Source organism: Hemitrygon akajei, chromosome 9 (assembly GCF_048418815.1).
Source record: "Hemitrygon akajei chromosome 9, sHemAka1.3, whole genome shotgun sequence".
In the NCBI taxonomy this organism is placed as follows: domain Eukaryota; kingdom Metazoa; phylum Chordata; class Chondrichthyes; order Myliobatiformes; family Dasyatidae; genus Hemitrygon; species Hemitrygon akajei.
Genome location: NC_133132.1, coordinates 159,956,023 through 159,973,507, shown reverse-complemented (window position 1 = coordinate 159,973,507; position 17,485 = coordinate 159,956,023). Strand labels below are relative to the sequence as shown.

At 40.4% G+C, this 17,485-nt stretch overlaps 1 protein-coding gene across 1 annotated transcript in view; it reads left to right on the top strand.

Annotated features, from left to right (window-relative positions):
- The first annotated feature begins 3,259 nt into the window (after nucleotides 1-3,259).
- Nucleotides 3,260-17,485, top strand: part of LOC140732841 (G-protein coupled receptor family C group 6 member A-like) — a 28,759-nt gene continuing 14,533 nt past the window's right edge. Inside the window, exons 1-2 of the mRNA XM_073055474.1 lie at nucleotides 3,260-3,445; nucleotides 12,745-13,048. Coding sequence (XP_072911575.1) covers nucleotides 3,261-3,445; nucleotides 12,745-13,048 — 489 coding nt within the window. The 5' untranslated portion in view covers nucleotide 3,260. The remainder of the gene's footprint in view (nucleotides 3,446-12,744; nucleotides 13,049-17,485) is intronic.

Genomic DNA, 17,485 nt, shown 5'->3' with positions numbered 1-17,485 from the left:
AGATACTGCTTGACTGGCTGAGTTCCTCCAGCATGCTGAGCATTTTGCTGGTATCTCAGGTACTGTCTGTTTTTATTTCAGCTCTGGGCTCAGATGTTTTCAAATATCCATCATACCACTAGGGGGCCTCCGTTAACTTCAGTCGATGTTCAGGTTGTGAAGTTTCTCAAGGGAATGACAACAGCTTTCTTCAGGGCAGCACCAGCATTTGCAGCTTTGACAATCTGCTTTTTTCCGAGGTTCATTCTATTCCATTCTTCTCCCTGGCAATGATCTGAGGCTGAGCATAACTCTCTGTATCCTTAATGTTAAATTGGACCCTGAACTGAGCTTCCACGACCACCTCCAGAAAAATAACCACCAACATCCCTGTCTCTGTTCTCCTGTTGCTGAAACGTTCACCCATGCCTTTGGTGCCTCTAGATTTGATTACTTCAATGAATACCCACCATCTTCCCATCGTCAACACTTTGAGCTCATTCAAAGCTGAAATAAAGAGTTTATTTCACCTAAAGAATACAATCTTGAACTTCGTAAAATTCAACTGAGCATGAACAAAATATTTGTATTTACATAGCAACATTGTTAACTCAAGGACACCCCAGAGTTTATTATCTTTATAGTCTGATTCTAATTCTGATTCTATAAATCTGAAGTGCTTCTGGCTTTAAATATAGACCATAGGACATAGGAGCAGAATTGGACCCCGTAGCCCATCGAGTCTGCTCTGCCATGCACTCTTGACTGATTTATTATCATTCTCAATCCCATTCTCCTGCCTTCTCCACAAAACCATTGATGCCTTACTGTTCAGGACCCTCTCAACCTCTGCTTTAATTCTATTCAATGACTTAGCTTCCACAGCCATCTGTGGCAATGAATTCCATTGAAGGAGGAAGGAGTACAAGCAGGCAGGTGATAGGTGAGGGGCAAGGTGGGTGGGTTGGGGGGGGGGCTGGTACAAGTTTCAAGGAAGGGCATGTACCCATCTAAAATTTCAAATAAATTACAAAACTGGGGCAGGGTTATTTAAAAGCATCAGTGCAAATTGCATACATTGAGGGATAGTTCAACTCACTTTGAACATCTTATTCATTCACTCGGGCTGCCTTGTATTTTAGGAGAATGGAGAGAGAAGTGGACAATGAGAAAAGTTTGGAAGTAGTGGGAGTGTAGGAAACAGGGGAAGGGGTGTTAGTTGCCAGGGAATGAAAGGGAGAAGGCTTAAAAATGTCTAGGCCCCTGTGTGAAGGGCAAATGCAGTGACCAAGCTGGGGGCAAGTTAGCTAATCACACACAATGCTAAGGTGGCAGGTAACTCTACTTAAAATAAAAGTCAAAGAAAGTTGTACATGTTTATTAAAAGTAAAGAAAGTCCATCTTCCACCCCCATCCTCATCACATTCTACAGGGGTTGTATTCAGAGCATTCTGAGCAGCTGCATCACTGCCTGGTTCGGAAATTGCACCATCTTGGATTGCAAGACCCTGCAGCGGATAGTGAGGTCAGCTGAGAAGATCATCGGGGTCTCTCTTCCTGCCATCACGGACATTTACACTACGCGCTGCATCCGCAAAGGAAACAGCATTATGAAGGACCCCACGCATCCCTCATACAATCTCTTCTCCCTCCTGCCATCTGGGAAAAGGCTCCGAAGCATTCAGGCTCTCACAGCCAGACTATGTAACAGTCTCTTCCCCCAAGCTATCAGACTCCTCAATACCCAAAGCCTGGACTGACACCTTGCCCTATTGTCCTGTTTATTATGTATTGTAATGCCTGCACTGTTTTTGTGCACTTTATGCAGTCCTGTATAGGTCTGTAGTCTAGTGTAGCTTTCTCTGTGTTGTTTTTTTTATGTAGTTCAGTCTAGGTTTTGTACTGTGTCATGTAACACCATGGTCCTGAAAAACATTGTCTCATTTTTACTGTGTACTGTACCAGCAGTTATGGTCGAAATGACAATATAAGTGACTTGACCTGACTATGTGTAACATCCGGTCTAATTTCCCAATGCCCAGAATCGTGAGTTATATGCTACAGGTGTGGAGAAAAAAAACATCAATGGATTTTCTCCAATCTAATTTCTGGATATGTCTGACATGAGTTCATTAGTGACGATGTCTTCAGAACTATGTTCTTATATTGAGATTTATGTATATAGATCCATTGGTGGATAAGTCTTCAAGTATCTGGATCAACTTTATTCAGCACTTACATTTAGACCTTAAGACCATAAGATACAGGAGCAGAATTAGGCCATTTGGCCCATCAAGTCTGCTCCACCATTTCATCATGGCTGATCCATTTTCCTCTCAGCCCAAATTTCCTGCCTTCTCTCCATATCACTTCATGCCCTGACTAATCAATAATCTATCAACCTCTGCATTAAATATACCCAATGACTTGGCCTCCACAGCTGTCGTGGCAATTATTCACCACTCTCCGGCTAAGGAAATTCCTCCTCATCTCCCTCTATTCCAAGGCTGTGCCTTCAGGTCCTAGACTCCCCCACCAAAAAAAATCCTCTCCACATCCATTCTATCGAGGACTTTCAACATTCGATATGTTTCAATGAGATTCCCCCCTCATTCTTCTGAATTCCAGGGAGTACAGGCCTAGAGCCATCATTCATTCTTTCTGCAAGTCATTCTCATGATCATGTATATTAGGAATTTACATATATTGGAAATTTGCTGTGGTGTGTAGGTGCAACATAAGACAAAAGACAACAACATTCAATGATTATAAACAATTATATATAAATAAAGTTAAGCATCAGAGGAAATTCAAATCTGGTGCTCAGACATCAAATATTTTTCTCCTATATATCAACTCTGGTGAAAGAATCTTCAATTCAACTGTAAATGACTGACAAAAATATTTTTTGCTGTCCTCCTCAAAGGCTAGAAATGTTTTAGTTATTATTCTACTGCTGTTGCAAGTGCTGTGTTAAAATTTTCCATTGAGTTTTGATAGAACCATTAGCTGTTTGAAATAAATATTAAAGAGAAAAAAAACAGTATTGTCATGTACCTTCTATGATCTTAGGAAGTTCTAAAAGTATATAGTAAGCAGAAAAATAATTCAATGCACAGTTAATATTGTAATGTTAAAATAAAACGAACAAGAGAAATATGATACAAGCATAGCTCCTCCCAAAGACTGTGTAGTGTTACATATGAATTTATTTAGTCATAACACCGATCACTTCCTACGTGCCTCATCTAATTTGGAGCTTACCTGGGGAATAGTTGGACATGCAATCCACAATTGCGATACTCATTTTCTTTTGCTGGCTTCCAGATGAACGTTCAGCCAGATTCTGTAACAACACTGGAGTAATCAGAGCTCCAGGAGATATCATCATTGGAGGGATCTTTCCAATCCATAGAATATTGGACATAGTAAACAGAACAGAACCTGGACCATTAAACTGCTCAAAGTAAGTTTGTCCCTGTATTTAATTTGCAATTAATTTAAAGGTATTTGAAAGAAGCTAAGTAAGAAAGATATTTTTATCAGAATCAAATCATAATCAGGTTTATTATCACTACCATGTTCTATGATTTTTTTTGTGGCAGTAGTACATTGCAAGACATAAAAATTACTCCAAGTTACAATAGAAAAATAAATAAATAGTGCAAAAGAGGAGAGATAGTGTTCATGAGTTCATGGATGTTCAGAAATATGATGATGGAGGGAAGACACTGTTCCTAAAATATTATGTGTGGGTCTTCATTTTCTTGTGCTTCCTCTCTGATGGAATTAATGAGAAGAGGGCATGTCCCAGATGGTGAGGATCCTTAATAACGAATGCCATTTTCCTGAGACCCCAACCTTTGAAGACAATCTCAATGGTGGGGAGGCTTGTGCTCATGGTGGAGCTGACAGAGTCTACAAGCCTCAGCTGCCCTTTTCAATCCTGTGCAATGGAGCCTCAATACCAGTCAGTGATGCAACCAGTCAGAACGTTCTCCACATACATCTGTTTTTATGCTGTGCTTCAGAGCTTTGCAATGATCCAGAATATTGAACAGTCAGTGAGGACTGTTATCTCCACACTGACACACTCACCTGCAAGCTCTCCCACTCCATGTACGTATTGGGTCCGTGTTTACTATAAGGGAGTCAGAAACCCAACTTGCATTGCTTTCCCTAGCAAGCTACTTAAGGCAACTACTCTACTAACTTATATTTTCTTACATTTATCTGGAAACAATAAGAACTTACATATATTATTTTAAATATAAAACTTGCTAATATTCTTTGCCAGAACAAGATCATATGAAATTAAACACAGAGCAATGTAGGGAAGTATTGGATCAGATCATGGGCAGCATAGATAAGGAAAGAGATTCTAAGCAGTGTCTTAAAGGAGGAGGAAGAGGTAATGAAGCAGGAACATGACCTTTGAACGTGGACAGCAGAAGAGCAAGAAACCGAAATTGAAGAAACTTAAGGATATCAATAATTTTCAAGTGCAGTGTAGTTTACACAGCTTTCATATAAAACCCCTGGGTCTAAAATCCCAGCAGGGAAAGAACTCAAGGCATGACTGGAAATTAAAGACAGCTCAAAGACGATGCCTTATAGTGCCAAACAGAGCAGTTATCTTAATGACTCAGAAGATTTCTGAATTCAGAAAACAAGGACAGGACATTGATAAGGAACGGGGAAGTAGAATGAGGAAGTAATTAAGAAAGAAACATAAAAATTGATTGTAAGAACATATGCAGGTGAATAAAAAGTAGAAAGTAATCAGTTAATGTCAAGACCATAAGATATAAGAACAGAATTAAGCTATTCGGCCCATCGAGTCTGCTATGCCATTTTATCATGGCTGATCCATTTCCCTCTCAACCCCATTCTCCTGCCTTCTCCCCATAACCTTTCACGCTCTGACTTATCAAGAACCCATCAACCACATCCTTAAATACACCCAAAAATATCTGTCTACATGAGCCCTCCATGTGGTCCTAGACATCCTCACCAAAGGAAACACCCTCTTCCCATTCACTCTATTTGGGCCTTTCAACATTCAATAGGTTTCAATGAGATCACCTCTTAAGGTGGACCCATTACAAAATTAGTCAGAGGAAATTATATTGAGAAACAAGAAAATGACAGATCAATTATTCAGATTACTTTGTGTCATTCTATATATATGTATACATTTATGTGTCTTGCTTTAAGACTTAGGTGAATAAGGAGCTGAAGGAAGATTGCAATGCAGCATCTTTGAAATAATAATAAAATTCAGCAGGATTTATGAAAGGGAAATCAGATATAGCAAACTATTTTCATTTTTTTGAGGTTGTAAACCTTGGGCAAGGTGTAGCACCTGCTTAGGATCCCTCCCCCTCCCCCCAATCAGGGTCACATGAAGACATGGGAACAGGTAGTGAATGGTATTATGAGCAGCAGGTGCATATCACAACCCCTGGTTATGTGACCACTGATACCAGGCAGATAACCGCTGAAGAGTATTGATAATGGCTGGGGTCACCTGAATAGTAAAGACACTGCCCAGAAGAAGACCATAAGACCATGAGACATAGGAATGGAATTAGGCCATTTGGACAACGAGTCTGCTCCGCCATTCAATCATGGCTGACCTTTTTCTCCCCCTCCTCAGCCCCACTCCCTGGCCTTCTTCCCTTAATGTTTGATGCCATGGCCAATGAAGAACCTATCAATCTCTACCTTAAATACACACAATAACCTGGCCCCACCACAGCTGCCTGTGGTAACAAATACCACAAATTCACCACCATCTGGCTAAAGAAATTTCTCCACATCTCTGTTTTAAATGGATGCCCCTCTATCATGAAGCTGTGCTCTCCTGTCCTAGACTCTCCCGCCATGGGAAGCACCCTTTCCACATCTACTCTGTCTAGGCCTTTTAACATTCGAAAGGTTTCAATGAGATTTTCCCAGCAAGTACAGACCGAGAGCTATCAAATATTCCTCATATGATATGTCTTTCATTCCCAGAATTATCCTTGTGAACTTCTTTACAATGCTCAAGGTGATGCCTCACCAGTGCCTTATAAAGTCTCAGCATCACATCCCTGCTCTGGTATTCTAGACCTCTTGAAATGAATGTTAACATTGCCTTTGCCTTCCTCACCACTGACTCAACCTGCAAGTCAACCTTTAGGGAGTTGTGCACAAGGACTTCTAAGTGCCTTTGTATCTCAGATTTTTGGATTTTCTCCCCATTTAGAGAATAGCCTGTACATTTATTTCTTTTACCAAAGTGCATGACCATGCATTTTCCAACATAGTATTTGATTTGCCACTCTTGCCATTCTCCTAATCTGTCTAAGTCCTTCTGCAGAACTCCTGTTTCCTCAACACTACCTGCCCCTCCACTGATCTTCATATCATCTGCAAACTTGGAAACAAAGCCATCTATTCCATCATCTAAATCATTTATATACAGCATAAAAAGAAATGGTCCCAAACACTGACCCCTGCACCTCACCACTAGTCACTGGTATCCAACCAGAAAAGGACCTTTTATTCCCACTCACTGCCTCCTATCAATCAGCCAATGCACTAGCCTACTAGTAACTTTCCTGTAATGCCAGGGGTTTTAGACCATAAGACCATAAGACATAGGAGCAGAATTAGGCCATTCAGCCCATTGAGTCTGCTCCACCATTTCATCATGGCTGATCCCGGATCCCACTCAACCCCATACACCTGCCTGACACCATATCCTTTGATGCCCTGACCAATTAAGAAACAATCACCCTCCACCTCAAATATACCCACGGACTTATCTCTGTTCTAAAAGGTCATCCCTCAATTTTGAGACTGTGCCCTCTAGTTCTGGATACCCTCACCATAGGAAACATCCTCTCCATATCTTGTCAAGTCCTTTCAACATTTGGTAGGTATCAATGAGTTACCCCAGCATTCTTCTAAATTCCAGTGTGTAGAACCCAAAGCTGCCAAATACTCCTCATTGAATGAATTGAATTGAACTGAATTGAATGATCTTCATTGTCATTATACATAGGTACAATGAAACTTTGGCTTCCTCTCAGGCAATCAGACAAAGCGGTAGATAAAAACAAGACAGTAATAGAAAAATGGTATTAAATAGTTAAGTAGCATAAAATAAAATAAGTTACAGCAGCACCAGAATGTCACAGTAATGCACAAAGTGCCATTAGTGCATATGTTAACCGCTTCATTCCTGGAATCATCCTTGTGAACCTCCTCTGGACTCTCTCCAATGACAACACATCCTTTCTGAGATTAGGGATCCAAAACTGTTGACAATACTCCAAGTGCGGCCTGACTAATGCCTTATAAAGGCTCAGCACTATCTGCTTGCTTTTATAATCTATTCCCCTTGAAATAAATGCCAACATTGCATTTGCCTTCTTTACCACAGACTCAACTTGGAAATTAACCTTCTGGGAGTCTAGCACAAGGACACCTAAATCTCTCTCACACTTGTCAATGAACCTTGTCCCCATTTTGGTAATAGTCCACGCTATTGTTCCTTTTACCAAAATGTATTATTGTACATTTCCCAACACGATATTCCATCTGCCACTTTTTTGCACATTCTTCCAATTTGTCTAAGTCCTGCTGCAGTCGCATTGCTTCCTCAGCACTACCTACCCCTCCACCTATCTTCGTATAATTCACACACTTTGCCACAAAACCATTAATTCCATTATCCAAATCACTGACAAACAATGTGAAAAGTAGTGGTTCAAATACTGACTACTGACCTCTGAGGAACAGCACTAATCACTGCAGACAACCTTTCATTCCCACTCACTGCCTCCTAACTGTCAGCCATTCCGCTATCCATTCCAGTACCTTTCCTGAAACACCATAGGATTTTATCTTGTTAAGCAGCCTCAAGTTTGGCACTTTATCAAACGAATTCTGAAAACCAAGCAAGTGACCATCCACTGCCACTTCTTGTCCACCCTGCTTGTTACTTCCTCAAAGGACTCTAACAAATTTGTCAGACAAGATTCCCCTTCACAGAAACCATGCTGACTTAGACTTATTTTATCATTAGCTTCCAATTTCTCCCCCATTACTAGCTCACCAGCATCATTTTCCAGTGGTCCAATATCAACTCTCACCTCCCTTTTACTCTTTATATAACTGAAAACAACTTTTAGTATCCTGCTTTATATTATTGGCTAGTTTGCCCTCTTATTTGATCTTTTCCTTCTTATAGCTTTTTCAATAGCCTTTTGTTGGATTTTAAAAGGTGCCCAATCATCCAATTTTCCACTCACTTTCGTAACCTTATCTGCCGTTTGCTTGTCTTTTATGCAATCCTTATCTTCCCTTGTCAGCCATGGTTGCCTATTCATGCCATTTGAGAACTTCTTCTGTGAGACATATCTCTCCTGTGTCTTTTGAACTATTCTCAGAAACTTCAGCCAACTCTGCTCTGCCATCATCCCCACCAGTATCCTCTTCCAATTCACCTGGGCAAGCTCCTCGCCTGCACCTCTGTAATTCCCTTTATTCCATTGTGATACTGATACATGTGACTTATGTTTCTCCCTCTCAAATTGCAGTACTAATTCAATCATGTTATGATCACAGCCTCTTAAGGGTTCTTTTACATTAAGCTCCCTGATAAGACCTGGGTTATTACATAACACCCAATCTAAGATAGCCTTTCCCTCAGTAATTTCAAACACAAACAGCTCTAAAAAGCAATCTCATAGGCATTCAACAAATTCCCTCTCCTGCGATCTGACACCAACATGATTTTCCCAATCCCTTTGCATTATGAAGCATTTCCCAATCAATGCCTAAGGAACCTGGAGCAGAAATAGGTCACACTGCCCCTCATTTTAATAATGAATATGATCACAGCTGATATGCCAAAGCCTCTGTTCCTCTTCTGCGCCAGTTCTCCATAGCCCAGAATTACCTGATCCTTCAAAAAATAAAAAGAAAGATTGAAAGATTAGCTTTATTTGTCAAATTCTCATCAAAAACATACAGTGAAGTGCATCATTTGCAATGAGCTGGGGGCAGCCTACAAATGTTGCCACACTTGCAGTACCCACAACTCAGTAACCTTAATCGTACAACTTTAGAATGTGAGAGGGAACCAGAGGACCCGGGAAACACCCTTGAACTCACGGGGAGAACGTACCAGCTCCTAATATTAGTGGGAATTGACCCCAGTCAGTGATTGCTGCTGCTGTTAATCCATAAACTAACAGTTACTCTTCAAAAAATATCTGCTTTTGTTTTAAATACCTCCGATGATCTTGCATCCACAACCTACCGGGACAGGAAACTGCAGAGATTCACCACTTGTGCAAGGAGAAGTTCCTAAACAGAACTTGATAGCAACAATTAAGTCCTTCCTTTGTTACTTCAAGATTGGTTGAGGGATGCGTGGTTGAGGGATTGGAGCAGGGGGCAGGGATTCAAGTTTCTGGATCATTGGGACCTCTTCTGGGGCAGGCGTGACCTGTTCAAGAAGGACGGGTTACACTTGAATCCTGGGGGGACCAATATCCTAGCGGGGAGGTTTGCTAGGGCTACGGGGCAGACTTTAAACTAGTAAGATGGGGGGGGCGGAAATCAATTTGAGGAAACTATGGGAGAGGAGGTTAGTTCACCAGTAGAGCAAGTAAGTAGACCGTGTGTGAGGGAGGACAGGCAGGTGATGGAGGAGGGATGCGCTCAGCCCGAAGTTGTAGGGGAGAAGAAAGAAAAGGATAATAAATTTGAATGCATTGCTAGGGATGAAAAGAGAGGAGGAGGTGGAGAGTATCTTAAATGTATCTATTTTAATGCTAGGAGCATTGTAAGAAAGGTGGATGAGCTTAAAGTGTGGATTGATACATGGAATTATGATGTTGTAGCTATTAGTGAAACATGGTTGCAGGAAGGGTGTGATTGGCAACTAAATATTCCTGGATTTAGTTGCTTCAGGTGTGATAGAGTAGGAGGGGCCAGAGGAGGAGGTGTTGCATTGCTTGTCCGAGAAAATCTTATGGCGGTGCTTTGGAAGGATAGATTACAGAGCTCCTCTAGGGAGGCTATTTGGGTGGAATTGAGGAATGGGAAAGGTGTAGTAACACTGATAGGAGTGTATTATAGGCCACCTAATGGGGAGCGTGAGTTGGAAGAGCAAATGTGTAAGGAGATAGCAGATATTTGTAGTAAACACAAGGTGGTGATTGTGGGAGATTTTAATTTTCCACACATAGATTGGGAAGCTCATTCTGTAAAAGGGCTGGATGGTTTAGAGTTTGTGAAATGTGTGCAGGATAGCTTTTTGCAACAATACATAGAAGTACCGACTAGAGATGGGGCAGTGTTGGATCTCCTGTTAGGGAATGCGATAGGTCAGCTGACAGATGTATGTGTTGGGGAGCACTTCGGGTCCAGTGATCACAATAGCATTAGCTTCAATATAATTATGGAGAAGGACAGGACTGGACCTAGAGTTGAGATTTTTGATTGGAGAAAGGCTAACTTTGAGGAGATGCGCAGGGATTTAGAGAGAGTGGAATGGGTCAAGTTGTTTTATGGGAAGGATGTAATAGAGAAATGGAGGTCATTTAAGGGTGAAATTATGAGGGTACAGAATCTTTATGTTCCTGTTCGGTTGAAAGGAAAGGTTAAAGGTTTGAAAGCGCCATGGTTTTCAAGGGATATTAGAAACTTGGTTCGAAAAAAGAGGGATGTCTACAATAGATATAGGCAGCATGGAGTAAAGGAATTGCTCGAGGAATATAAAGAATGTAAAAGGAAACTTAAGAAAGAGATTAGAAAAGCTAAAAGAAGTTACGAGTTTGGTTTGGCAAATAAGGTGGAAGTAAATCCGAAAGGCTTCTACAGTTATATTAAAAGCAAGAGGATAGTGAGGGATAAAATTGGTCCCTTAGAGAATCAGGGTGGTCAGCTATGTGTGGAGCCGAGGGAGATGGGAGAGATTTTGAACGATTTCTTCTCTTCGGTATTCACTAAGGAGAAGGATATCGAATGGTGTAAGGTGTGGGAAACAAGTAAGGAAGTTATGGAACCTATGACAATTAAAGAGGTGGAAGTACTGGCGCTTTTAAGAAATTTAAAAGTGGATAAATCTCCGGGTCCTGACCGGATATTCCCCAGGACCTTGAGGGAAGTTTGTGTAGAGATAGCAGGAGCTCTGACGGAGATCTTTCAGATGTCATTAGAAACAGGGATTGTGCCGGAGGATTGGCGTATTGCTCATGTGGTTCCATTGTTTAAAAAGGGTTCTAGAAGTAAGCCTGGCAATTATAGACCTGTCAGTTTGACATCAGTGGTGGGTAAATTAATGGAAAGTATTCTTAGAGATAGTATTTATAATTATCTGGATAGACAGGATCTGATTAGGAGTAGCCAGCATGGATTTGTGCGTGGAAGGTCATGTTTGACAAACCTTATTGAATTTTTTGAAGTAGTTACGAGGAATGTTGACGAGGGTAAGGCAGTGGATGTAGTCTATATGGACTTCAGCAAGGCCTTTGACAAAGTTCCACATGGAAGGTTAGTTAAGAAGGTTCAGTCGTTAGGTATTAATGCTGGAGTAATAAAATGGATTCAACAGTGGCTAGATGGGAGATGCCAGAGAGTAATGGTGGATAATTGTTTATCGGGATGGAGGCCGGTGACTAGCGGGGTGCCTCAGGGATCTGTTTTGGGCCCAATGTTGTTTGTAATATACATAAATGATCTGGATGATGGGGTGGTAAATTGGATTAGTAAGTATGCAGATGATACTAAGGTAGGAGGTGTTGTGGATAATGAGGTGGGTTTTCAAAGCTTGCAGGGAGATTTATGCCGGTTAGAAGAATGGGCTGAACGTTGGCAGATGGAGTTTAATGCTGAGAAGTGTGAGGTTCTACATTTTGGCAGGAATAATCCAAATAGAACATACAGGGTAAATGGTAGGGCATTGAGGAATGCAGTGGAACAGAGAGATCTAGGAATAACAGTGCATAGTTCCCTGAAGGTGGAGTCTCATGTAGATAGGGTGGTGAAGAAGGCTTTTGGAACGCTGGCCTTTATAAATCAGAGCATTGAGTACAGAAGTTGGGATGTAATGTTAAAATTGTACAAGGCATTGGTAAGGCCAAATTTGGAATATTGTGTACAGTTCTGGTCACCAAATTATAGGAAAGATATCAATAAATTAGAGAGAGTGCAGAGACGATTTACTAGGATGTTACCAGGGTTTCAGCACTTAAGTTACAGAGAAAGGTTGAACAAGTTAGGTCTCTATTCATTGGAGCGTAGAAGGTTGAGGGGGGATTTGATCGAGGTATTTAAAATGTTGAGAGGGATAGATAGAGTTGACGTGAATAGGCTGTTTCCATTGAGAGTAGGGGAGATTCAAACGAGAGGACATGATTTGAGAGTTAGGGGGCAAAAGTTTAAGGGAAACACGAGGGGGTATTTCTTTACTCAGAGAGTGATAGCTGTGTGGAATGAGCTTCCTGTAGAAGTAGTAGAGGCCAGTTCAGTTGTGTCATTTAAGGTAAAATTGGATAGGTATATGGATAGGAAAGGAGTGGAGGGTTATGGGCTGAGTGCGGGTAGGTGGGACTAGGTGAGATTAAGAGTTCGGCACGGACTAGGAGGGCCGGAATGGCCTGTTTCCGTGCTGTGATTGTTATATGGTTATATGGTTATTAAACTGTATCTAAATAACACAAGATGGAATATGAAGACTGCTAAACCTTTATATCTTTCTAGATTTGAAATTTCCACATTCCTCTCGGTCCAAGCTATGGTGCATTCTATTGAGCAGGTGAATAATTCTACCTTGCTACCGGGTGTCAAATTAGGATATGAAATTTATGACAGCTGCGCTGATGTTGCCCCTGCAATACAAGCCACCATGAAATTTCTTTCCAAGTTTAATTCCTCGGACAAGAGTGTCGAAATTCACTGCAATTACACAGATTATGTACCAGCTGCAAAAGCAATTGTAGGTGATTTGTTTTCAGAAATTTCGATCGTGATTGCAAGAATATTGAACTTCTACCTCATCCCACAGGTACGTACATCTATTTTTCAATTTATTTTATTTTATTGAGATACAGTGCGGAATCCGCCCTTCTGGCTCTTTGAGCTGCGCCACTCAGCAATCCCCCAATTTAATCCTTGCCAAATCACAATTTAAAATGGCCAATTAACCTCCTAACTGGTACGACTTTGGAATGTAGTAGGAAACCGGAGCGCCTGGAGGAAACCCACATGGTTATGAGGAGAACAGGCAGTGGTGGGAATTGAAACCAGGTAAAGCATTGTGGTTAGCAGAACGTTTTACAGTACCAGAAACCCAGGGTTCTACTCCTACCACTATCTATAAGGCATTTGTACGTCCTTCTCGTGACCATGTGGGTTTCCTCTAGGTGCTCCAATCTCCTCCCACACTCCAAAGACGTACTGGCTAGTAGGTTATTTAGTCATTGTAATCTGAGTTGGCTCAGATTAAATTGTTGGACAACCTGGCTCGAGAGCTGGAAGACCCTATTCTGCGATGTATCTCAATAAATAAATAAACTCTGTTACATGAGATGTGGCTATTTTTATTTCAACACACGGGCTTTTGTAATTCATTTTTGAAATGTGGTCATCTGCTCCAGAAAGTTTCAGTGGTTTATTGTCCATCAAGACATGTAGAGAGTCATCATTGACCAATGTGTTCACCATTCATCAAGCTGTTGACTTGTGGTTTTTACATATGGGGGAGACTTTAGAGAGATAAGCAGTGAGATAGTCACAGTAATAACTTTTGATTTGGTCACCTAGCTGTAACAACTATGTGAATATTCCAATTCAGATTTTAGTCAATAGTGACTCTGGGAAGTTTAATATATTAAAATAAATCTCATATTGAAAGTCTAAATTAGAGAAAGGCTAATTTTAGTGGTATCAAGAATGATCTGACCAGTGTTGATTGGGACAGTTTTTTTTATTGCAAAGGAGTACTTGTTAATTGGGAGGCCTTCAAAAGTGAAATTTAGAGAGTACAGAGGTCTTATGTTCCTACCAGAATAAAAAGCTAGAATAACATGATTAGCAAAATTTGGTTTTCAAGAGCTTGAAGAGTCTAAGAAATGCCTGAAAACACTTATGAAGGAAATCAGGAGGGTTAAAAGAAGGCATGAGGTTGCTCTAGCAGACGAGGTGAAGGAGATCCCAAGGACTTCCACAGATATATTAGGTGCAAAAGGGTAGCAAGGAGCAAAATTGGTCCTCTGAAAGATCAGAGTGGCCATCTATGCATGGAGCTGAAAGACATGGGGGAAATCTTAAATGGATTTTTGCATCTGTATTTACTCAGGAAATGGACATAGAATCTACAGAAGTGAGGCAAAGCATCAGTGAAGCTATGGACTGCATACAGATTATAGATGGGGAGGCATTTGCTACATTGAAGAAAATTGGGGTGGATAAATCCCCAAGACCTGATGAGGTGTTCCCTCAGACCTTATGAGAGGATAGTGCAGAAATTGCAGGGGCCCTAGCAGAGATATTTAAATCATCCTTTGTGGCAGATGAAGTACCAGAGGGTTAGAGGATAGCCAATGTTGTTCCATTATCTAAGAAAGGCACTAAGAATAAGCCAGGAAATTATAGGCTGGTGAGCCTGACATCAGTAGCGGGCAAGTTATTGGAAGGTATTCTAAAGGACCAGATATATAATTAGAAAGATAGAGACTGATTAGAGATAGGAAACATGGCTTTGTACATTGTAGGTCATGTCCAACCAGCCTTTTCAAGAAGGTTACTAGGAAAGTTGATGAAGACAAGGCAATGGATATTGTCTGCATGGACTTCACCAAGGCCTTTAACAAGGACCTGCAGAGGAGTTTGGCCAAGAAGGTTCAGTCATTCAAGATGAGGTATTAAATTGGTTTAGGCATTGGCTTTGCGGGATAAGCCACAGAGTTGGAGTAGATGGTTGCTTCTCCAAATTGTGGTGAGCCATAGAGATCAATGCTGCGTTCATTGTTGCTTGTCATCTATATCAATTTGGAATTGATTGATAATGTAGTAAACTGGATCAACAAATTTGCTGATGACAGCAAGGTCAGAGGTACAGTGGACAGAAAGGAAGGCTGACAAAACTTGCAGCGAGGTGTTGACCGGATGGAAAAATGGACTGAAAAATGACAGATAGATATAATCCAGACAAGTGTCAGGGAGGACCAACCAGGGTAAGACTTACATGGCGAGCAGTAGGGCTCTGAGGAATGTGGTGAATCAGAGGGATCTGGGAATATAGATCCATAACTCCTTGAAGTCTGTGTGACAGGTAGATAGGGTCCATGGAGTTATGCATGCATAAGGAGTTATGCAGAAAGATTTTTGCACATTGGTCTTCATAAATCAAAGTATTGAGTACAGGAGTTGGAATGTTATGTTGAAGTTGTAAGAAATCGGTGAACCCTGATTTGGATTATTGTGTGCTGTTTTGGTCATCTAAAGACGTCAATAAGATTGAAAGAGTGGTGAAAAAATTTACAAGGATGTTGCCAGGACTTGAGGAGCTGAGTTATAAGGAAAGATTGAATAGGCTAGGACTTCATTCCCCAGTGTAGAGGGATGAGGGGAAATTTGACAGAGGTATACAAAATTATGAGAGGTTTAGATAGGTTAAGAGCAAGCGGGCTTTTCCACTAAGGTTTGGTGAGACTAGAACTAGAGATCATGGGTTAAAGGTGAAAGGTGAAATATTTAAGTGGAACATGAGAGGGAACTTCTTCATTCAGAGCATGGTGAGAGTGTGAAATGAGCTGCCAGCACAAGTGTTGGATGGGGGGGGGATTGATTTCAATATTTAACAGAAACATGGATAGGTATGTAGATAGGAGGAATATAAGAATATGGAGGGTTATGGTCCAAGTGTAGGTCAATGGGACTTGTCAGATTAATAGTTCAGCATAGACTGGATGGGTCGAAAGGCCTCTTTCTGTGTTGTAGTGTTCTATGGCTCTATCTTGGTTTCAGAGCATATAATACAATTAAGTGTATGAATGGGTAAGGTCATGGCTGAGAAAGATAAATATAAAGTTATTCACTTTGAAAGACAGGAAGATTTTATTTAAATGATGAGGTTTTAAGCCAAAGCCTTTAGTCTTCAGAGTGACCTGGGTGTTCTTATATGCAAATCACATGCAAGTACAGGCAGAAATTCAGAAGGTGGATGGCAAGCCATCACTTATTGCAAGAGCATGTGTAGTGAAATCTTACTCCAATTATACGTAATGGTGGTGAAATACCATTTTGGAAATATGTGCGTAGGTCTGAAGTCCCCATCCTTGATGCCACAGTTTAAGGAAATTGAGTGTGTGAGACAGCAAGGCAAAGGATCAGCTATGGTCTTATTGAATTGTTCATAAGGCCTACACTTACTCCTATTTCATTGTTCCAGGGTACATGAATAGACTTTCTACATCTCGTGAACTGGTGCTGTTGTCAATGGAGGTTTTTTTTCCATTTCATTTTAAAATCTTTTTTATTTATTATTGAAGATCAACAGAAAATACATAATGTCAATATGTCATTATGTACAATGAAGAATTAAATTAGCAAATAACCAATTAACAAAGCTAAGCAATATATTAATAATAATAAGAAAAAATAAAGTGTTAAAGAATTTTTTATAAAAGGAAAAGGAAGGAAAAAAAAGAACCCCTACTAATAAAGAGAAAAACCCCTATTAACTGAAAAAAAAATGAAAAAAATCCATTGGGAGCACAACCCCAGAGCGATACATCATACAAGCTTCCATAAAAGAAAAACATCAATCCGCCACTCCAATCCATTTAAAGAAAAATCGGAAGGAAACCATATTAATTAACTCAAATCAGATGATAGTAGCGGGCCAATGAACCCCACCTTTTCTCAAAATCAAATCGAGGATCAAAAGTTCAACTTCTGATTTTCTCCAAACTAAGACATAGCATCACGTGAGAAAACCATTGTATCAAAGTAGGAGCAGAAGCATCTTTCCATTTCAACAAAATAACCCTTCTGGCCCATAATGTAACAAATGCAATAACATGTTGGTCTGATGGAGAAATACCATGAATATATTGAGGGATTATACCAAATAAAACTGTCAATTTATTAGCTTGTAAATTAATTTTTAAAACTTTAGAAATTGTAGAGAAAATAGACTTCCAAAAATGTTTCAATACAGAACACGACCAAAACGTATGTGTCAATGTGGCTGTCTCAGTTTTACATCTGTCACACTGACTTTCAACATTAGGAAACATTTCAGACGGTCTCTCCTTTGTCAAAAGGTAACGATATACAATTTAAAATTGAATTAAAGAGTGACCGGCGCAGATCGAAGAAGATTTAACCATCTTCAAAATCCGCAAACAATCTTCTGTTATCAAGGTCATGTTAAGCTCTCTCTCCCAATCTTGCTTAATCTTAAGTGAAGGGTAATTGTTCTGTTGTAACAATAAAT